We start from the raw sequence: 22,638 nt of genomic DNA, 5'->3' as shown, positions 1-22,638 counted from the left end.
TCAATTTGAAAATGAAATGGACCCAGTGACTTGGGAGAAAAGCAAGTGTTCCTCCATTTCCCCATGTCTCACCCCAATTTTTTTTACTCAATATTATAGAAGTAATATATGTTTATTTAGGAAAATACAGACAGGCAAAAATGAGAAAAATAAAATCATAAGTAATCTAACTAATCAGAGTAGTTATGATTGGGCACTCGGACGGCTCAGTTGGTTAAGCATCTGCCTTCTGCTCTGGTCCCAGAAGCTCCCAAGGTCCCAGGATGGAGCCCATGTTGGCCCTGAGCCTGCTCCTCCCTCCCGTTGCCCCTCTCATCCAATCATGCTCTCTCTCTCTCAAATAAATAAATAAATAAATAAATAAATAAATAAATAAATAAATAAATAAAATCTTTTAAAAAAAAGAGTAAGTATGATTATCATTTTGGAGCATATGTTCAGTTTTTTTTTCTATGCATATATATTTATATAAGCATCAACACACAATTCTAAAGTACTCTTTAAATGGGTTTTTCTCTTCACTCAGGGCACTGCAGTTTCTGCAGAGCATTGTTCCTATTATCAGCAGGAAACTATACAAGTTAAAACTGGCTTTGGAGATAGTTCTCTGTATCAGTAGTTTGCATAGTGAGGTATGCACACCAAGGAACCAAGGTTATGGGTGTGTTTTGAAGTTAATACACCTATTATTTAGAACACTGCTATACAGGAGTTCAGTTTATCCACTGGGCATGCTGCTCCCAAAGTTCAAATTCCCTCAGCAGATATTCAGCAAGTCTCTTACATAACTGGTATAAATGAAGTCATGTCAGAGCCAGAATTTCTATATGCATTTATATCTCCATTTATTTAATTGATGAAATGTCTGTGTTTCTTACGTGTATTCTGGTAAGAATATCTCATCATCTACCATCATCTATCTAATAGTATGATACTGATACACGCTGTGAGAAGGTGACATACTTTGGATGTAGCAACAAGTATACATTATAGGAAAGATACCTTCCTCACTCACAGGGAAATCAATTTGCTTCTAAGGGTTTGAGACTCTATTAAGTTGCTAAATACCATCCCTATATGTGCTTCCAATAATGGTTAACAAACAAAAAGCAGCCAGGAAAAACTTTGCCTTTGATATTTAATATATGCTATTTCGTTATCTATTGCTGCAAAACAAGCCACCCCCAAAATTTAGTGGCTGAAAACAATTGACCATAGTCTCTTGCAATTCTTTGGGCTGATTAGGCACAGCCAGGCAGTCTTCTCTAGGTCTTGCTTGGAGTCTCTCGTTGATGATGTCAGATGGCAGCTGGGGCTGGAGTTAGGGAGACTTGGCTAAGTGGGCCGGAAGTTTCCTAGACCGTTTCTTCACTCACATATCTGGTGCTTTGGTTCACATAGCCTCCCCCTCCACCTGGAGTCTCATCCCTCAGGGTTTTCTCTGTGGCCTCTCTTCCCATGAGGATAGACTTTCTCCATGAATGCTGACTTCTAAGTATAAAATTAAAAGCTTTCAGGACTTTTTAAGGCTTAGGCAGAGTCCTGGCTTAGTATCAGATTCAGCCTCTTTCTACAAGTTAAAGCAACTCAGGGCCAGCCTTGATTCAATGTGGGGGGACTATAAAAGCACATCAGTATGAGGAGGGGGTGGTTCATTGGGCACCATTTTTGGAAACTAGTTACCCAATATTTTCCAACTGTAAGTTAGACAAATTTAGAATTTCCACTATAGGGGATCCCTGGGTGGCTCAGCGGTTTAGCATCTGCCTTCAGCCAGGGCGTGATCCTGGAGTCCTGGGATCGGGTCCCATGTCCGGCTCCCTGCATGGAGCCTGCTTCTCCCTCTGTCTGTCTCTGCCTGCCCCCCTCTGTGTCTGTCTCTCATGAATAAATAAATAAAATCTTAAAAAAAAATTGTACTCTGTGTTTGAGCCAGATAGTATCCACTATAATGTGTTATAGTAGAAATTATTATTTTTTTAAGATTTTATTTATTTATTCATGAGAGACACAGAGAGAGAGGCAGAGACACAGGCAAAGAGAGGAGAAGCAGGCTCCCCATAGGGAGCCAAAGGCAGAGGCTCAACCACTGAGCCACCCAGGCGTCCCAAACATGGAGTACAATTAAAAAGAAAGTGAAAAGAAGGGGGAAGAAGCCTCAAAGTGATGAAGGATTTTGAAGCAGTAGATCTCTTGCAATCTCTCTTGAAAAGGCTTTCATAGCCTTGCAAACTTGGCAGGTTATTTTATTTATTTTTTTTTAAATTTTTATTTATTTATGATAGTCACAGAGAGAGAGAGAGGCAGAGACACAGGCAGAGGGAGAAGCAGGCCCCACGCACCGGGAGCCTGACGCGGGAATCGATCCCGGGTCTCCAGGATCGCGCCCTGGGCCAAAGAGAGGCGCCAAACCGCTGCGCCACCCAGGGATCCCCAACTTGGCAGGTTAGATCACAGAGAAGAAGGTGAAATAAATGGGTCATTGCATCACCACTATCCAAACTTTGTGTGCTCAGAAGACTTAACTGATGATTTTTATTTTTTACAATAACTCTTTTTTTTTTTTTTAATTTATTTATGATAGTCACACAGAGAGAGAGAGAGGCAGAGACACAGGCAGAGGGAGAAGCAAGCTCCATGCACCGGGAGCCCGACGTGGGATTCGATCCTGGGTCTCCAGGATCGCGCCCTGGTCCAAAGGCAGGCGCCAAACCGCTGTGCCACCCAGGGATCCCTACAATAACTCTAGAACAAAGTATTATAATTCTGAAATATTTGAAGCATATAGAAAGTGTCGTCTTTCCAAAGACAGCAGAGAATTCAGACAGTAAAGATTCCCATGGCACCGGGACACAAGAGGAAAACCAGCATCCTCTTCCCTGTTCCTCTGGAGCTTCTCAAAGTGTCTGTGCCCCCACAGCACAATAGTCTAGAGGGCAAAGAAGGGCCCAGGTTCTCACATGGAGACGTCATTTCAGCGTCTACAAAGACTGGGAACTTCTTTGACACAGATAGTCTGAGACTGGAGTTCCCTTTCCTGGTGTGGAACCACCCCTTAACATCAAGCAGCTTTTCATTAATGTTTATTTTTCTTTAACATGTTTAGACTGTTATCATAGTATTCTCCTCCCTTTGAAAATATGTACTCTGGAGGTGCCTAAAATAATACATTCCTAGCAACTGCAGTTTTGAAAAATAAAGGTTATTTCATTCATTAAACTCAATGGAAATTTGTTGCTTAACAGGAAATACCAAACACTTTATAAACTCCTTGAGGGCAGCAACTGTGCCATATACGACTTTGGTATCTCCTACCTCCTGGGTTCATGGTCCACTTTCTCCCAAGTAGTAGTTCTAATAAGTAACTGGAATTGTTAAATAATATACTCTTGTGCCCTTCTTTGATGCAGATATGTCTTTTCATTATGTCTCTGCATGTCTCATGTCAGGTTCATTGTAAATAATTGCTCCTAAGCTTGTTTTCGGTGTGCAGATCATTTTGCAGGCTCTTCAAATAACAGCTGAAAAGGTTTAATTCAAGTTGAAGAAGTTTGCTTTAATTACAAGCAATTAATTTAGGCTTCACTTACCTCAAGGAATATTTGATCATATAAATTTACAGATAATCCTGGGAGTGTCAAATTATGCAACCAACAGAGGGTAAATTCTTTGCAGTTTTTTGGGCGTTGATCTGCAATAGTCAGGCTTGGCTTTTTTTGTTGTTGTTGTTCCCGTCAGGTTTTTGAATGAAATAGTAGAACTTCTGCCAACACAGTCTACTTCACCTGACTTTGCATAATTCCAAAAAACTGGAAACTAAAAACAGGCATTATTTTAAAGAGTTAGATTGTTAATGCCCAAAAGAAAAACCATCTATCTCTTCTCTCTTAAATGGTAGATTTCACAACATTCCTGTTTTCAAGTACTTGAAGTTTTTTGTGGACGATTAAATTTTAGATAACCTCTTTTAATGTAAAACGTAATACATATTCATTGTAGACTTTACATATACGTAGAGTAACGCGAAAGATCAAAATCATTTGTGACGTTACAACTCCTATTTTGGTGAACAACTTTCCATTTCTTTTCCCGGACACATCGTTTCCGCAAGACGGGTCCATACTACACAAACGATTTTGTAACCTGGGTCGTCTTTATTTTCATTTCTAAAATCCAAAGCTGGGTCCGCGACGCTCCTGGCGGGGGTGGGGGCGGGGGCGGAGATCTCTTGCTGGGCAGTGCTGACCACTGTCCCACCCAGAGGGGCCTCCCCGCTTGCGCGCGGCGACCCGGGCCGGGCCGGAGGGCAGCGCGTGGGAGCGCGCGGAGGGCGTTCAGGGTCACCGCGAGCACGAGCTCCCCGCGCGGCCCGCCCGCTTCGCCCCGTGCGAGTCCCGCTGGCCCGGCCCCGGGCGGGGCGGGGGGGGGGCGCGGAGGGCGAGAGGGCGGCTCGCGCGGCGCAGGGCCCGGGGCCAACCTTCAGCCCGGCCGCAGGGCTGGCGCCGCTCTCGGGCTCGCGGGGAGATAAGGCGGGGCAGGGTTCCGCGGCCGCGCGGCTCGGGGGCGCAGCCCGGTAGCGGCGCCCCGGCCGGGTCGGCAGGCGTGTTGGCTCCAACTGTTCAAACTGTTTCAAAGCGGCCGAACCCGAGCGACCTTCGGCCAACAGCTCTTAATCTCGCGGCCCGGGAGCGTAGGTTTTACTTGCGGGGCGGGGGGCGGGGGGAATCGGGGAGCTCCCGCCCCCCCCGCCCGCGGCCGCCCAGGGGGACCCCCGCCCGCGGCCAGCGAGCCTCTTGCATCAGCCGGGGCGGGGGCGGGGGCGGGGGCGGGGGCGGGGGATTTTCGGAAGCTCGGCCCGCGCCGCCGGCCCGGGAAGGAAGGGCCCGGGCTCTTGCCCCGCCCTCGGGGCGGGGGCGGGGGCGGAGCGGGGCGGCAGCCGGGCTGGCCACTCGGGCCGCGTCGCGGAGCAGCGAGCGCCGGGGAGCCCGGAGCAGCGCCGCCGTCGGGGAGCGCCAGAGCACGGGGCCCCGCTCACCATGATGGACCTGGAGCTGCCGCCGCCCGGACTGCCGTCGCAGCAGGTGCTGCCCCGACCCGGGAGCCCAGGCGGTGCCCGACGGGGCCCAGGGGCGCGGGGGGGCCGGCGCCTCCCGTCCACGGCCCGAGGCTGAGCCGCTGCGCCTGCGCCGGGCCGGAGGGGGGGCGGCAACCCGAGGGGCCGCGAGCACCCCGAGGGCAGCGGGGGCGGCGGGGGTGCGGCCCCGAGGGCGCGGGGGGGGAGGCTAGAGGCCGCGTCGGCGCGCGCGGGGGAGGGGGCCTGTGCCGCCGCGCCGCCCGCCCCGGCAGCTGCGCCCCGGGAGCCCCGGCCGCCCCCCGGGGCGTGAGCGGGCAGGGGCAGGCGCAGGGGCGGGGGCGGTCCGAGCCGGCGCGGCCCGGCCCTTCCGGGGCTGCGCTGCTCCTCCGCTCGGAGCCGGCGAAATGTGCCTAGTCACGGGGCCGCTCTCGGGGGAGGTGAGGCCCCCTCCGGCCCGGGCCCCGGAGCCCCCGCCCGGCCGCCGCCGCCGTCCAGGGGCGCTGCTGTGCGCAGCCCGCAGTGGGAGGCGGGCGGGAGCGCGCGACCCCGCGCGGGGAGGGAGCAGGGCGCTGGGCGCGCGGCGGTGCCCCGACGTGCGGCGGCCGGAGCGGGCGGCGCTCGCTGCCCCGCGGGCTGGGGCCCGGCCGCGCCCCGGCTTCTCGGCCCGGCGGAGCGTCCCGGGGGCGCGCGGCTGCTGCGTGGGCGCGGCCTGGGCGCCCGCGGCCGGTCGGCCGTCGCGGCGGCCCTCGGGGGGCCCTGTGCGGCTGCCCGGCCTGCGCCCCCGCCGCGCCGGGTCACGGGCCGGGCCGGGCCGCGCGGCCGCTGTTGCGCAACTGCTGTTTTCCCCTGGGCGCTTTGTCTTGGGCTCCAGCGTCCCAGAACCGCGGCTCCAAAATGTGTGAGGCCGGGTGTTCTGCCCTGCGCTGTCAAGGGTAAGGCTTTGGAGCGCACGAGCGTTTCTGTGGATTTTCCGGCCGTCCTGGGATCTTGGTCTCGTGGACGCTTCGTACAGTTTCTCGTCTCCGTTTGCTTGAGAACTTGCCTCGAGGTCCTAGCACGGTGCTTGCTTGCCCTTTTTTTTTTTTTTTTTTTCTTTTTTGGCTATAGGGCAGAGGGAGGGACGCTTGTGTTGCATAATGTTTTGCTAACGAGTTTTGTAAATTGTCATAAAAGTGAGAGCAAGTTTCTGTTCCTACTTCGTAGGGACTTTTCAAAGAACTGTTTACTTACCTTTCTGGGTTTTTTGTTTGTTTTCGCTTTGTTTTGTTTGGGTAATGGAGTTCTTAGGGGAAATTCGGTTTAAGGGAATGTGTAACGTAACAGGTACAGTTGGGAGCGCATGTGTGTACTCTTGAATGTGAAGTTTCAGACTGATCTTGAAAATTTAATAAAGTAAGGCTTTAAGTTGATGATTTTTTTATTGTGCTGGTTTGGGGGTTTTTTTTCTTTTTTCTTTTTTTTTTTTTTTTTTTTTGTTTGTTTGTTTGTTTTTTGGTCATTTAAAGCTGTTTGCCTTGAACTTTGTCCCAGCAATGGTCAGGGTTGTATTCCCGCAGTTCACACTAGCATGAAGTGTAAATCGTGATTTCCAATCTCGCTGCTAATCGGCAGTTGTCCGCACAGCCCCATAGCCCCGTATTTAGGGATCTTTACCACCAAAGGATATAAGAGGCTAAGGGACTTTTTGTTTTTCTACATTGTACCCTAGAGCCCTCTATTATTTTCAAATAACCACAATAAAGAACTGCGTAATTTCACATTCCGCATGATACACAGAAAACTCTTGGAGCATGTGTACTGCTCTCTCTCTTAAATGTGAACTTTCAGCTTCATTTGATAAAGTAACTGCTTTCCCATTTTTAATCAGACACCGTTTTCATATCTGAAGACCGTGAAAAAAAAAATGGAGTAAAATTTGGAATCCGTTTCATGTCCGTGAGTGGTGATGCATCTCAAATAATTATTGGGAGTCTGGAAAGATTTCAGCACAGTCAGAAACGGATTCTGTCCTTTGTCAAAGAAATTCCAGGTGTGAAGTGGTGCTAGGATACAGTTTTTCATCCTGTGTGCAGAGATGTTGATAAACAGGGTAGTAAGAAGAGCCTTAGAGCCTGTATTTCCGTTAGGTGGAAAGAACCGTCCATGACCCTTTCCGAGGGTGTCTTGGAGAGAGAAAGTACTTTTATGTATGAGGGATGAAGTTGATCTTGGACTAGACTGATTATTTTTAAAAGAAAAATAGGACAGGCCTCTTATCTGAATGAATGTTAAGCAAAGAACAACTTGACTTTTTAGATAACGACTTTTTAGACTTTTGAGAGATGATGAAAGCTGTGTGTCAAGAGAATAAATACACAATTCACATCAGTCTTCCTGCGTTGAAAATAACTTGGGCCATTTTGGAATCTTTCTTTTTTGGTAACTTGGGTTTTTATAAACAATGCCAGAAAAAAGAACTCCAGTCTTTTCTTTAAGATTACCAGGATGAGCTGAAGGCCAAATACACTATTTCTCTTAATATTTATCCAGGATGAAATATCCTTTAAAGCTACATGAGATAAAGTACCCCTTTGTGGACTGTAAGCACATTTTTCTGGGAATTGCCTATCTACTGGCTGAACGTAATGTAAAAGAAGGTTTGCACAAACAGTACTTCTCTTTTTTCTTGATCTGGGGTTAATTTTTCAGTGCAAACTCTTGGGTGCAGGAAGGATTTGGCACGAAGATGATCATAGACAAGTTATTGGGCACTCCCTTGCATGCCAGGCACTGCAATAATTGCTTCACATGCATAATTCCACACTAACCCCATGGGAAATGCTATTATCTTGTTTCCAGGGAGAGAAAAGAGGCACAAAGAGGCCAAGAGTCCAGCTTAAAGTGCCCCAATTCAGGCAGCCCGGGTGGCTCAGCGGTTTAGCGCCACCTTCAGCCCAGGGCGTGATCCTGGAGTCCCGGGTTGGGGATCCAGCCCCATATTGCTCCCTGCATGAGGCCTGCTTCTCCCTCTGCCTCTTTCTCTGTGTCTCTCATGAATAAATAAATAAAATCTTTTTAAAAATAAAAAAATAAAGTGCCCCAACTACTTTTTCAATTAATTAATTAATTAATTAAAGTCATCTCTGCCCCCAATGTGGGGCTCAAACTCATGACCCCAAGATCAAGAGTCACACACTCCACTGACTGAGCCAGCCAGACACCTGAGGTGTTGAGAGGTAGAGATGGGAACCAAACTTAGTCTGACTCCAATGGCTTTTAATAACCACGTCCAAACCAGACCAGGACTGGGCAGCCCGGGGTGGCTCAGCAGTTTAGCACCGCCTTCGGCCCTGGGTGTAATTTTGGAGACCCAGGATCGAGTCCCACGTTGGGCTCCCTGCATGGAGCCTGCTTCTCCCTTTGCCTGTGTCTCTGCCCCCCCACCATGTCTCTCATGAATAAATAAAATCTTTAAAAAAAAAAACAAAAACAGACCAGGACTACTTAAACTTTAAACAGGTGGAAAAGCTCACACTTTAAAATGTGGATTAATTGAGAAAAACTCCAGAAAGGAGAGGCAGAAATCTCCACACTTTTTCCATTTACAAGAAATTCAGTAACTATGTATATATTAGGGAAGATGGACCTTCTTTTTTTTATTTTTTTTATTTATTTTTTTTTTAGGGGAACCTTCTTAAATACAGTGAGAGTAAATACAACCTGTCAATGGAATTACTGCATCGAGGTCTTTTAAGGAAGATACAGAGACCTCTGAGGGGTTTAATTTAGAGAAGCAGAACCATTTTTCTTTTTTTTTTTTTTTTTTAAGATTTTAAGTCCTCTCCACACCAATCGTAGGGTCTAACTCACAACCCCGAGATCGAGAGTCATATGCTCTACTAACTGAGCCAGCTAGGCGCCCCAGAACTATCTCTTAACCTAATAGTACTTTTAAAAATTCCTGGGATTTCCACAGTGTTCCAGATTAGGGCTTAGGGTGAGGTTAGGGTTGGGGTTAGGGCATCTCATTTTTCAGGGACCATTTTCCTTTTTCTTAACTAAATCTATTAGCGACTGGAATATTTGTTTACCTTTATTTGCCCTGTTATTTGGTACATTCTCCTGTTCCATTTGGGTTTTTTTTGTTTTGAAGTAGGAGTCAAAAATAAATTTGATAGTGAAGATACATAGTATGTTGAAAAGTAGACTGCCAGGTTGAAGGTCAGTGGGTAGCATGGGGAAAACTTGAGTGGAATATGGGTAAGAGAGACCTGTTGGCTCAAATTAAACACTAATCTCCTGTTTGGACATTTCTGAATTGAAGCAAGCATAAGAGCTCAGGTCTATCTCATTGAAGTTTATTTAGCGTTCGAGTACAGTATGTTTCAAAATTCAATATACTGTTTCTTAGTCTTCATTGTTAAACAGGTCATTTTCAGAATTCTTGTCTTATTTGTCTAGATTAAGGCTGCTGCCATCAAGGGGATGATCTGCCTCAAAGTTAGTCTGGGTAAGCCCAAGGCATTTAAGTGACTGGTCCAGCCACTTTGAAAGTTTGCTGAAATCAGTTGCACACCAAGGTATAGGAAGACAGGTTTACTAAATGCAGTATTTGGCCTGCCTCCTTTACCTTTGGCTGTATGTTTGTTTTAAATTTCCTGTAAGATGGACAAAAGAGTTTATATATTGATAACATGATTTCTAGAAGTTACTAAAATTTCATTGCCACCTACTTTTAAATATGCTCCAACAAACATTTATTTAAAACGCTCTAAGAGGGGATCCCTGGGTGGCTCAGCGGTTTAGGTTTAGCGCCTGCCTTTGGCCCAGGGCCTGATCCTGCATTCCCGGATCGAGTCCCGCGTCGGGCTCCCCGTGCATGGAGCCTGCTTCTCCCTCTGCCTGTGTCTCTGCCTCTCTCTCTCTCTATGTCTATTATGAATAAATAAATCTTTAAAAAATTTTTTTTCCTTTAAAAAAAATAAAAATAAAAGGCTCTAAGATACAGGCTGGGGCGGGGGGGTGCACCTCGGTGGTTCAGTGGTTGAGCATCTGCCTTTGGCTCAGGTCATGATCCCAGCGGGTCCTGGGACCCAGTCCTGCATTGAGCTCCTGGCAAAGAGCTTGCTTCTCCCTCTGCCTAGATCTCTTTCTCTGTCTCTCATGAAGAAAAAAAAAAAGATACAACCAAAGCTTTTTCAGTTGCTCAGTTGATAATGGTATGTTTTCTAGAAACAAAAGCAAAAATATGTTCAAGTTTATAAACACTGCCAAACAGTAATAATAAAAAAAAAAACTGGTTTTCTTAACACTAATCTCCCCCACACACAGACCCTCCCCTCAAAAAAACCAAGACTGCTAAACAAAATTCTGTTCTGCCTAAAGTTGGGAGTTGTCTATGTGTCAGGCCCTGCCACAGTAAACACTTTTCAGCTATTAGTATTAAGAATTTTAGGAACAGGCGCCTGGCTGGCTCAGTCGGCAGTGCATACAGCTCTGGATCACAGGGTAATGCGTGTGAACCCCACGTTGGATGTAGAGATTACTTTAAAAAAAAAAGTTTAGGAACTCTGAGAGAAGAGGCACTTCTAACCAATCATCTTAATCGCATGAGGCCTATAATACCTGCATATCATAAAGCCTCATATATGAGAGTTTCTATGTGTGTAAGCATGTAAATTCACGTGGCCCAGGCTATGGGGATAAAGACAAATCCAGGGCATGAGAAGAAGGATTTAAGGCACCAAGTCCATCTTTGAATGGCCTTGTTGATAACTGACTCTTGAGAGTCATTCTAATGCCATCAACAGCCTGTGTTCTGGAGATTAAAAAAAAAAAAAAATTCCTTGGCAATGCTAAGTAGTCACTCCTTCCTCACAAGCTCTGAAATGGAGATTTTGAGGCCTCTAGTAACAGCATATGGCCAGATCTGAGCCCTCTGTTGCCTTTTTTTTTTTTTTTTAATAGAAGACTGTAAGAAAAAACATCAGATTTTGGCTTTGAAGCCTCGCTTCAAGTTTTTATTTACTGCATTAGCAATTCTATTGAATCATCTTTTAAAATCTGATACTTGACTGTGTACCTTTTTTTTTCCTATCCTTTTTTTACAACTAGATCGTAAATTTGTTGAAAGCTGGGCATAGAATTTATATTTCTGTACTTTGTTTTAAAAGCTGTATGAGATAGAATTCACATACCATACAGCCCACCCATTTAAAATAGATAGTTCAGGGGTGCCTGGGTGGCTCAGCGGTTGAGCGTCTGCCTTTGGCTCAGGTCATGATCCCAGGATCCTGGGATTGAGTCTGACATCGAGCTCTGCCCTCAGCAGGGAGCTTGCTTCTCCCTCTCCCTGTGTCTCTGCCCTGTTCTGTGTCTCTCATGAATAAATACAATCTTTAAAAAATTAAAATACTGCAGTGATTTTAGTGTATTTAGAATTATGTGCCCTCACCACAATCAATTTTAGAACATTTTCATTACTACTCCCTTAGTCCCTGGTAACCAGTCATCCTCTATCTCTGTGGAGTTGTCTATTCTGGATATTTCATATAAATGAAATCATACCCTGTGTGATTTTGTGTTATTGACTTCTTTCATTTGATGAAGTGTTTATAAGGTTTGACCATGGGGTAGCACATATCTGGTCTTCATTCTTTTCTCTGGATGAATCCTATTCCACTGTATGGACGCACCTCATTTAACTTATTTTCTCATCAGTTGATGGGCATTTGGGTTGTTTCTACTTCACTTATTACTTTTTGTTCCCTACAGCAGTGGTTCTTAAACTTTGTTATCTTGTAGAGTCACCATCAGTATTTAAAACCACAGGCCTGGGCAGCGCCGCCATCAGCCCGGGGCGTGATCCTGGAGACCTGGGTCCGGCGTCGGGCTCCCTGCATGGAGCCTGCTTCTCCCTCTGCCTGTGTCTCTGCCTCTCTCTCTCTCTCTCTCTCTCTCTCTCTCTCTCTCTCTCTCCCTCCCTCTGTGTCTCTCATGAATAAATAAATAAAATCTTTTTTAAAAAATAAATGAAAACACAGGCCTTTTCCTTAAGTCAAAGTCTGTCTGTGATGGTGAGATCCAGGCATCAGTGTTTTGTTTTTTGTTTTTTTTTTTAAGCTTCTGAAAAGGGGTTCTAGCATGCAGTCAGGTTTATGAGCCACTGCCCTAGAGCACCTTGCTCGGTGCTTGGTACCCGTCGAAGCTATGGTATTAGGATATCTGTCTTAAATCATGACAAGAAGTGTTTTTGTACTTGATCACTGACCTTCACAGCCTCAGGTGATCACCTGAATCTGGGAACTGTTTTAAGGTGCCTGGCAAAAAGTCTGAAATGCAATACCTCTAACTTGAGCTCCTTGAGTTAATTTGTGTGATAATTATGTTATCAGAAAGTTCTCTCCAGCTGGGTCCAAACTTTTCTGTGTTTGGTCAGGAATGTGACCTGTGAGAATGTGCCGTATTGATTGTTTGAGACCAGCATAGAAAAGGCACGAGGACAGAAAGCCTGGGCGAGGTGTTAGGGGCCTGGCGGCCAGAACAGCCTTTGCCTTCCCCTAGGAGTTCTGTGCTCTGCAGTCCTCGGCCTCATCATCCTCTGTTTACAGAGAACAAAACCCTGAAATCTACAGGGCAACTTCCAGCAAGTCAATATTTGGACTCCCTGTAATCTGCCTGAAGTCTCCTTTATGTTCTGGCCGCGGTGGCTGCCCTTCGTACTTAACCTTGGGGGGCTTCCTGGTGCACAGCTTTGGATGCTGGGGCTGATTCCCGAATGGATGCGAGCGTGCGTGCGTGGGTAGTACAGCAGCACCTCTCCGAGAGCCGGGTGCGGTCAGGGCCTCCGCGGCTGGCTGAGCCCTCCTGGCAGACGGGCGGGGAACAGGCCCAGAAGGGAGCGCGCACCCCATTCCAGCCTCCGCCTCCCCCCCGCCCCCCGCTGCTCCCCACCAACTCTCATTGGAAGGGTGCCGTTAGTCACCCCTTGGGAAGCTGCTGCTTTTCTCACTCTAGTCATCAGCAGTGCGAAGTTCTTTTAACCCAGCCTTCCTTTGTTTTAAGATTTTAAAAACTTTTTTTTTTTTTAATTTAAGATTTTAACCACCTGTTTGAGAGAGAGCAAGCGAGCACAGCAGGGGGAGCAGCAGGCAGAGGGAGAGGGAGAAGCAGGCTCCCATGCGGGGCTCCGTCCCAGGGCCCCAGGATCATGACCTGAGCTGAAGGCGGACACTTAACCGACTGAGCCACCCAGACGCCCCTAAAAAAGCAGCATCTTACTCTTTGATTTGTTCCTAAGAGTTTTGTGCTTAGTGATGGATGTAATACAGGTTTGAAGTACCTTAGAACAGAAAGAGTTCAGTGTTGACATCTAGGCAGCATGCAGTGCATACTTGCATTTCAAGGAATAACTTCTCCCCTTAAGTACCCTTTTCCCTTCTTTGCTGGAAAGTAGGCATCATTCAGGGTGGGTTAGTCCCCATCTCTGCCCGCACCCCGGGTCGGGGTTTAAGAGGCTGGGACAGTGTTGATTGCCTGTGTGGGTGGCCTGCTGATAAAGGATATGGAATTTTGCTTTACTCCGGACTTGGCAGCCTTTGTCTGCTCTGCTTCAGCAGAAAACTGTAATGCACATGCATGTAAAACCCAACTTATTCCCTGTAAGGGATTAGAATACGGGGCATATAATAAACGTGTGTTGTTGCTTTCTGTGAACAGAATTGGAGCAGAAGTACGACACATGATGGGACGAACTACGGTACTGCTTCCTGAGGATTGATTTTAGAGCCTGGCCTTTTTGCTGCTTTGTTTTGTAGCATTGGATCTGGGGAGTCTTGCTGCTGTATCTAGAGAGTGTTGAAGAGCCCTGAATTTTTTGACGTAGCAAAACAAAACAAAATTTCATTACTGTGAAAATCTTGGTAATGAAAACCACCAGTGTTTTTTCATTGCAGGAGGAAAAATTCGCAGTTTTTGAAGTTGTTTTTTGATCTTGGTAATTGTCAGCGAAACGTGATTAAAGTATACATTGGGAAACCAGCCCCAAAGGACAGGAACAGGGCCGGTCCACACTGTGCCAGCTGCAGGCCCGGCTCTGACGTTCTGCTGGTTCCCAGGCTGAGAGCAGGACTAAGAATGAGAACCATTCTGTGAGTTCAGGCTTCTTCCTCCTCCCCCAGACACAGAGGCTCACCCTCTGCTGGAAAATCCTTTACCAGGCTGCATGTTTGGGAGAATCCTTAGGGCAGTGGAGTGAGAGTAAGCTTGGTGACTTTGAGGGGAAATTCCAGGTTCTCTTTGGGGCCTAGTGCCGAAGGGAGAGAGACAGAAAGAGGACAAAGGAAACTAACTTAAGGGATTTCTTTTAACAAACCTGGGAGAAACACAGACCTTTGGACTCTTCCTGAGGAAGCTTCAGAAGGACCTGGAACTTTTTTTTTTTTAAGATTCTATTTATTTATTCATGAGAGACACAGAGAGAGAGAGAGGCAGAGACACAGGCAGAGGGAGAAGCAGGCTCCATCCAGGGAGCCCGACGCGGGACTCGATCCTGGGACCCCAGGGTCACGACCTCAGCCAAAGGCAGACACTCAACTGCTGAGCCACCTGGGCTGTGCAGGACCTGGAACTTTTACCTGAAGATTTCCTCAATCTTTGCTACTTGGATTCGCTCTGCAGCATGCGGCTTGCCCTTAGATTCCCCCGTGTGGGAGTATTTACCTGTGCTGCTTACGCTCGTCGTCTTTAGTTCTTTTAACAATCCTGTTGATATAACAGTCCAGAGTTCAGTTCAGGAGACCAGAAAGCACAGGAGATATTTCAAGCAGGGAATTTAATGTAGGAAATTAATTCTCGGGAACGCCTGGGTGGCTCAGCGGTTAGCGCCACCTTCGGCCCAGGGTGTGATCCTGGGGACCCTGGATCGAGTCCCACGTCGGGCTCCCTGCATGGAGCCTGCTTCTCCCTCTGCCTGTGGCTCTGCCCCTCTGTGTGTGTCTCTCTGTCTCTCATGAATAAATGAAATATTTTAAAAAAATAAAAGAGGTTAAGTAACTTGTCCAGGATCACGTCCCTTACGATGGCAGAAGAGAGATTAGGATGCCCGGAGTCCCTGCTCTCCTTCCCTGTCTTCCTCCTCCTTCCGTTTCTCCTCTCCTTGTCTGCTGACTGTGGGTGTTTTGTTAGGTGCTGAAGAGGGAGAGACTCCCTTAGGAAGACGGGCTCGGGCTAAGGCAGCGTCCTCCTCCAGGAGCTCCCTGGGTGTTGGTCAGCCGGCGGCGTGCTGCTGGCTCCTGGGCCGACTTGCGCTTGGAGTGGAGGCCGCCCCGCGTCACAGGATGTCACAGGATGCACGGCACCGCGGTGACAACTAGAGGGCCCATCCCTCCGCCAGCCCAGGGGAGGGAACCGCGGTGATGCGCTCGCTTCTGGAGAAGCTAGGCAAGGTCTGGGAAAAAAAAACAAAAACCAGTTTTATTGTTAACTTGAAGTGGTATATGCGTTTATAGTTTTTAAGTATAATTATATTATATATATATTATATATATATAATATGTTATATATATTTAATTATAAGTAATACGTTGTTTTTAGAGAGCACCCAGAGAATAATTTGAAGTATTGTTACTATGAAATAATTTTAATAATTAAGTAATTTTTCTGGGACCAGCGGTTGGGTCATGACTGATACTAAACACGGTATCTTTGTTATTTAAGTAATTAGAATTCTTTGATCCCAGACACCTTAGATACACAATTAAAATACTGAATCCTGGGCTTCAGTGTATACTTACTCATTCCACAAATATTTATTTGGTATTTACACACCCTAGGTGGTTTTACTCTTCCAAGATAATGTAGCAAATGTGTTGTCTTCCTCGAAGGACTTTTGCTTTTCAAATGGCCCCTCCTCTTAACCAATCCCTTTGCTCTTTGTACACCTGGATTATACATGTTTTATGTCACTGGGCATAATTACTTTCCATCTCTGTCTCCTCTGCTTAAGGTATGGCTTCCCCTAGGGCAGGGACTGTGTTTTATTCATTTTTATAACCCTGCTGTCTGGCATCATGCCTAGTGTTTACATAATAGTTGCTCAGTAAAGTGAGAGTGAGCATTACTTGCCCTCTAGAAGCTTGGTGTTTATACAGGCTCATCTGTGATGTGTGACAGCTCTGTGACAGGTCAGAGGAGAAAATGTCATTTCCAACTGGGATGCACAGAGAGGACATCCTGGAGGAGGTAGCATTTTAACTAGGTTCTTTTTTTTTAAGTCAGTAAGATTTCTTTGGCTTAAGCTTCAGTTGGAAGCCCGAGGAAGGGTACTACGGGCCAGAGCTGGACTCTGGCAATGGATTGGGTCACTAGGGGCGAAAAGGTTAATTTGGGGCTAACTGTAGAGAGCCCTTCAGTGCCCAAGTGTGGCGTTTCCAGTTTTTTTTTTTTATTTTTTCATTTTTTTTAACCCTTTTTAAAAATTTTTTTTGAATAATAAATTTATTTTTTATTGGTGTTCAATTTGCCAACATACAGAATAACACCCAGTGCTCATCCCGTCAAGTGCCCCGCTCAGTGCCCGTCACCCATTCCCCCCCACCCCCCACCCTCCTCCCCTTCCATCACCCCTCGTTCGTTTCCCAGAGTTAGGAGTCTTTATGTTCTGTCTCCCTTTCTGATATTTCCCACACATTTCTTATCCCTTCTCTTATATTCCCTTTCACTATTATTTATATTCCCCAAATGAATGAGAACATACAATGTTTGTCCTTCTCCGATTGACTTACTTCACTCAGCATAATACCCTCCAGTTCCATCCACGTTGAAGCAAATGGTGGGTATTTGTCGTTTCTAATGGCTGAGTAATATTCCATTGTATACATAAACCACATCTTCTTTATCCATTCATCTTTCGATGGACACCGAGGCTCCTTCCACAGTTTGGCTATTGTAGTTTTATGTAAGGACCTCAGAATCAGAAGGCTTTGGAAAGGGCAAGACATGGGAGCTGGGGGCTGGATGTGGGCAGGAAGTTACTGTGGCCCACCAAGCAGAAGCAGAAGCAGGCCGGGTTGGAGACCGAGGGGGGGCTTGGGTGACTTGGCATCCGCACACGAATGGAGGATCTGCATTTGTGACTCTCATCTCTAGCACCTTGTTAGCCAGTTAAGAAGAGTTTTTTAAGCCCCCTTTTCAAAGGCGGGGAGTAGATCTCCTCCTGTGCGCCCCGTTGTGATACCGCTTGTGCTCAAGCTCACACACCCTGCAGTTCGTGTTTTAATAGAAACCATCCATCCGCCAGTGTATTCATTCCCCTGATGGAAGGGGAGGGAAAACGAGCCAGAAATCGCCGCTTTGCTTGAGGGATGGATTGTTCTCTCCTCCAAGGTGGCGCAGGGGGGCCTGTCTCTGGGTGCCCTCCTCTAAGACCCATTCACTCTGACTGCCTTTAGCCGCGGTGCATCTCACCCTTGGCTTCCAAGCCCAGGGAGGAGCCCTGGGAGAAGAGGGCAAACAGTATCCTCTTCTTGTCCCCCCGCCCGCTTTGCTCGTACGCCCGCAGCTAACAGTGGGCATCTGGCGACCCTGGCGGTGGCAGCTGCGGTCTCCCGGGCTCTTCAGCACCGAGCTCTTGCCCTGCGCGGTGAACGTAATCCCGGTTTTGTAGGCAGAGAACCGAGGCCCCGAGAGGGTGAGCTGGAGGCTGCTGCGGTGGGATATGCTTCGGCTTCCCCATCATTCGACTGTGGATGCCGCCTACCTCGGTGCTCCTGCAATTAAGCCAGAGAAGCACTGGGCACAAGACCTGGCCCGCTGCACACGCCCAGCAAATGGTGGCTGTGGTTACTGTGACGTAGTCCCCTTCTCTGTCGGGCATGCTTGACGTGTGGGAGCCGAGATTTCTTGGAAGAAGCCCCTCCTTGAATTCTGGCCGTGCAGGTGCATAAGCATTCGTGCTCTTTTTTGCTCTTTGCTGTGAATGTGCTCTCCCACGGTCGCCCCTATGCACGTCCCTCACGTTGGGCACTAAAGTCTCCAGAGACAGAAAACCAGTCCATGTGCCCTGTGACGGCTGAGGGCCACCTGCGCCCCCAGCCTCCCCTGCGGATCCTGCAGCCTGTCTGCTGGATCCCCTGTACCGACGTGGATTGATAGCCGTCTCATGGAACGCCTTCCCAGGCAAACTCCTGCACCTGTGGCGGAATTTCTTACTCCGGTGTTCTGGGCCTAGAAAAGGAGCAGTGTCCGCCGGCAAGTTGAACGAACAGAAGGAGTTTGGGGAACGGAAGTGCATTAGCAGAAGGCCAAATCCAAACACGGACTGAGCTGACCCTGTGACCTTGTCCTCCCCATCCTACCCCTTCTTTTAGGCTTTCAGGACCGAAATGTTCCTTTTTGTAATAGCTACCCCTGAGTTAACTCTGGCCTTAAAAAAGAAAAAAAAGAGTAGAGTGGTAAAAGGAAAGAAGACCTTCTAGAAGACCGTTGAGGGGAGGTGACACAGCTGAAAACTTCGCTACCCTTTGATGTTGCCATGCAGATGTCTGTACGTAAATATATTATGACCTCACCTTCTATTTTTTATATAGTAGTTAGACCCAGCAGCCTAAGAATTAGATGCTTCTCGTGTTCATTTGACATCGCAACAGGAGTTGAATTTATCAACTGTTTTAATACCTCACCCCTGGTTGTCCTTTATATTTTTAGGGGCCATTACATACTTTTTTCCCCGATGGAAGACAACTCTGTGAGGCTGGTCTTAGTGTCTCGGTGGTTATTCCTGATGGGAGTGGCACAGTGAGGTTAGGTGCCAAGGCCCAAGCAGAGCCCTAACTGGCACCACACTGGGTAGTCTCCCTGAAGAGGCCTAGGTTGTTCAGCACAGTAAAGCCTGTGCTGTTGGAGTGCTTCTGGGACACACGTGGAGTGGATCTCCTTCTCATTTAGAACATGAGTGAGTCTTCAGGCAAATTACTTAACCTCTTCATGCTTCGGTTTCCTTGCTCCAGACGGGCGATGATTACAATACTACCTACCTTGCAGATTGGTGTGAGTAAAGGAGATAATAAACACAAGTACTTGCAAAAATGTTGAGCATATAGAAAGTGCACAATGAATGGTAACCATCATTATTAGTATTACTTAGATTGTGTCATCTCTCTCTTTATCTGGATTCAGAATCTGCGGCACTGTGATCTTTCATACTCAAATCTAAATGTGAAAACTCACCAGGTGACTGTTGTCCTTACATATTCATTTAACAAGTTAATGTTAAGGAAAATAAAAGATTTCTATACTGATCTTAAGAGCATGCAATATGATCTATACACTAATTACAGTTTTCCTGTAAGAGGTCCAAATTGCTGCCTGGCGGTTGGCAACAACAGTGGGTGTTGTGCATCTTTAGACGTATGCATCTGAAAGTAGCTGAAATATAATTTCCAAACTCAGCTTAATTCATATCCTTAGTTGGAACAGATAGTACTTCCCGATCACTTAAGCCCCTTACTTCCCCCCATTCTTCAGATGAGCTTTGCAATAGTCTGGTAATTACGTGGGGTGTGGACTACACCAGTGCAGAGTAAGGACCGACCTGATCCGCTCAGTCACTCGAAACCCCTTTAGGCATTCAGATTCACACTAGCACCTGCAGGTCACTGTAGTAGCTTTTTACAAATAATTGCTAGTGGTGTAAAGACTACCTAGTGAAATTTGGAAGGCTTCATGTTCCCTTTGTATGCTCAGGAAGGAATTTGCAAAGCACAAGAGTTTGGCCCAATAGAATTCCCCCCATAGGAGTGTAGAGGGCTAACTTTGTAAGCTCCCTCCGAGATACAACGTGGCTCACCAGCTTGTCACTTTTGAGCCCTCGAAATGGGGCTAGTGCCGCTGAGAAACTGCATTTTTTACTTTTAATGAATTTTGATTTAAATTTTAAAATAGGAAAAAAATTTTAAACAGAAACAGTGTTAAGATTTTTTTGTTAAATATAACTTTATTCTGGGAATACACTACATTTCATGTGATCATATCGGTGAGATTTGTAGTGTGTAGATTGAGTGGGTTCATCACTTCTGATACCTCATTGATAATTTTAAATTTTTGGTTACATATTAATGTTTTGATATGTTGGATTATATTGGTAAAATTAAATTCACATATCTTGGGATCCCTGGGTGGCGCAGCAGTTTAGCGCCTGCCTTTGGCCCAGGGCGCGATCCTGGAGACCCGGGATCGAATCCCATGTCAGGCTCCCGGTGCATGGAGCCTGCTTCTCCCTCTGCCTGTGTCTCTGCCTCTCTCTCTCTCTGTGACTATCATAAATAAATAAAAATTAAAAAAAAATTCACATATCTTTTTTTTTTTTGTCTTTTTAGTAAGGCTACTCAAAAATTTTAAATGTTCCATGTGGCTTACATTATATTTCTGTTGGACAGTACTGCTTTAGAGCATCTATTACAGGTACAAGCTAAAATTAGCTTGTCTTAAAATTCAAAATTAGATTTCAGACTTACATTTTGGGCATCATAGAATCAGAGGTTTTTAGAGGAAGGGATCTTAGGAATTACCTAACTCAGCCTTGTCCTGTAGCAGAGGAAGAACGTGAGGCTAAAAGATACCGTAAAATGGCACAACTAGATGGGGACTGATAGCCTACCATGTTGGGTCTGAGATTTGCTTGGCCTTGGAAAGTCGGTGGGCGTCAGAGTTGCAAAGAACATAAACTTGCCCCCAGATCCAGACTGAAGAAAAGGCCTTTCAGGAGAAATTACTTTAGATGGTAAGGAAAAATAATGTTTTTTGCTTTGCCTACCAATGGACAGGATGGTCGATTCCGTGTCTGACGTGTGTTTTTGTTGGGCAGTATAACGATTCAATCATGGGGAATAATAGTAAGTCATAAGGTAAAAAATAATTTCCCCGCTTCATGTGAACATTTACTTTGGGAACTTCCACACATCTGGCTTTCATGCTTTGTCCTTTTCCCAAAGGTGGAAGATTTTAAACCAGACCCACAGCTTTTGTCCTTGAGAACTAGAGTAAGGGCTTCACTTCATGTGTTCATTATTTAGGTCATTCGTTAAAAGCCTAGGCCTGTTTTATGGTATTGTTTTCTTATAAGGATAGCAAAAGTGATTTAAAGGAAGAAGCCACCAACAAACTACAAAGAACAGCCTTAGAGCAAACCCTCATTCTATTTGCATTTTGAGGAGTGGAAGTAGAAAGGGAGGCATTACCGTTTACCAAACAGGGATTTGATTTGTAAGCATGCCCATTAGATTAGAGGAGGCTGCTTCTGCCTAAAATGCAGGTGACAAGTGTGCGACCTTTGACATTCAGCCTATATCAGACTCAGTTTCTTCATCTCACTGATCTTCACCCAGAGTAATGTGAGGATTAAGTGACAATGCACAGAGGGGACCCCGGGTGGTTCAGTCAGCTAAGCATCTGATTCTTAGATTTTGGCTCAGGTCATGATCTCAGGGTTGTGAGATCAAACCTGAGTCAGGCTCCTTGCTAGGCGTGGAGTCCTCTTAAGAATCTCTCTCCTGCGGGCACCTGGGTGGGTCAGTGGTGCTAGCTCTCTCCCTCTACCCTCCACCCCCCAAAAAAAGAATGCTTGTCAGCGTGTTTTCTGATCTGTCTCCAAGGGCTTTCTTTCTCCAAGACAGTGTAGAACTGTCTTTTGGATTATACTCGTTCTCAGGGAACCCTTGGATGATTCTGACAAGTTTGGGATGTGGGTACATGGGCTTGTCTCTGTGATTTGGGAACTTGGTGGAGTCCACGTTGATTCTGAGTTGCTTTTGTTGTGGTAGCAGAGGTGATCTGCCTGAAGGGGCTTAGCTCTGTCACATTGGGCAGGGGTCTTCAGGAAACTACATGGTATTTAGAGCTTCAGGGTGAGGGAAAGTTCTGCACAGAAAAATGCAGTGTTAGTCATTGGTGAAATAACAGAGTTTTTATAGGCCGTTAATTTGGATGCAAGGTTCAGTGCGACACAACAGTTTTGTGGTCTGTTTTCGAAGTCATTCCTAGGGATGCCTGGGTGGCTCAGGGCTTGAGCGCCTGCCTTCGACCCAGGGCATGATCCTGGAGCCCCAGGATCGAGTCCCGCATCAGGCTCCCCACAAGGAGCCTGCTTCTCCCTCTCTGTCTCTCTCATAAATAAATAGGTAAAATCTTTAAAAAAAAAAAAAAAAGTTCAAAGTCATTCCTAGTATTCCCTGAGTCCTAAGTAAGAGACATTTCAATAGAAAGTCTGCCTTAAAATTTAATTTGTGTTAGCTTGACCATATGACCCCTTCTTGGCTCTGCTTCATCAAATGAGACGGTTACTCATTTAGCATTTCTTGGCCTCAGGAACCTCCTCAACAGACCTGGGTTCGGACTGTGGTCCCCAAGATCACTGTCAGCTTTCCTTAGTCTGTTGTGTGCTCTAAATGTAATTTAATGATTGAGAAACATCTGTTCCTGAGAGACTCCTCCCTAGAAAGAATCCTTTTCCTGGTCTTTAAGAACTTGGTAGATGGGTCAGCCAGGCTGGACTTGCTTTTTTCCTTTGACCTTTGCCTGGTCTCTGGGAA

At 46.5% G+C, this 22,638-nt stretch overlaps 2 protein-coding genes across 7 annotated transcripts in view; one reads left to right on the top strand and one right to left on the bottom strand.

The window, feature by feature from the left end:
- NFE2L2 (NFE2 like bZIP transcription factor 2) overlaps positions 1-22,638 on the top strand; it is a 142,303-nt gene that overhangs the window by 104,057 nt on the left and 15,608 nt on the right. The window contains exon 1 of one of the 6 annotated variants that reach the window (XM_035698724.2): positions 4,559-4,690. The exons of 1 other annotated variant lie outside the window; for it this stretch is intronic. Coding sequence is in view for 3 of the 5 variants with exons in the window: in XM_025460293.3 (XP_025316078.1) it covers positions 5,037-5,081 (45 nt within the window). In the remaining 2 variants the exon portion in view is untranslated. Of the gene's footprint in view, positions 1-4,558; positions 4,691-4,920; positions 5,082-5,443; positions 5,512-5,852; positions 6,007-15,243; positions 15,499-22,638 lie in introns of those variants that run through there. 4 more of the 6 variants (XM_025460293.3, XM_025460294.2, XM_025460295.2 and 1 more) reach the window with 4 other exon arrangements.
- LOC125754447 (skin secretory protein xP2-like) lies at positions 809-5,038 on the bottom strand. Its single transcript, XM_049106308.1, has 3 exons — positions 4,834-5,038; positions 3,591-4,668; positions 809-1,491 (listed from the first exon to the last, which is right to left on the bottom strand). The coding sequence occupies exons 1-2, from the start codon at positions 5,036-5,038 to the stop codon at positions 4,058-4,060; spliced, it is 816 nt and encodes a 271-aa protein (XP_048962265.1). The 3' UTR covers positions 809-1,491; positions 3,591-4,057.

The sequence above is a fragment of the Canis lupus genome, chromosome 36 (genome assembly GCF_003254725.2).
Source record: "Canis lupus dingo isolate Sandy chromosome 36, ASM325472v2, whole genome shotgun sequence".
NCBI lineage: Eukaryota > Metazoa > Chordata > Mammalia > Carnivora > Canidae > Canis > Canis lupus.
The sequence above is the reverse complement of the archived record's forward strand: the minus strand, read 5'-3'. Positions and strand labels throughout refer to the sequence as shown.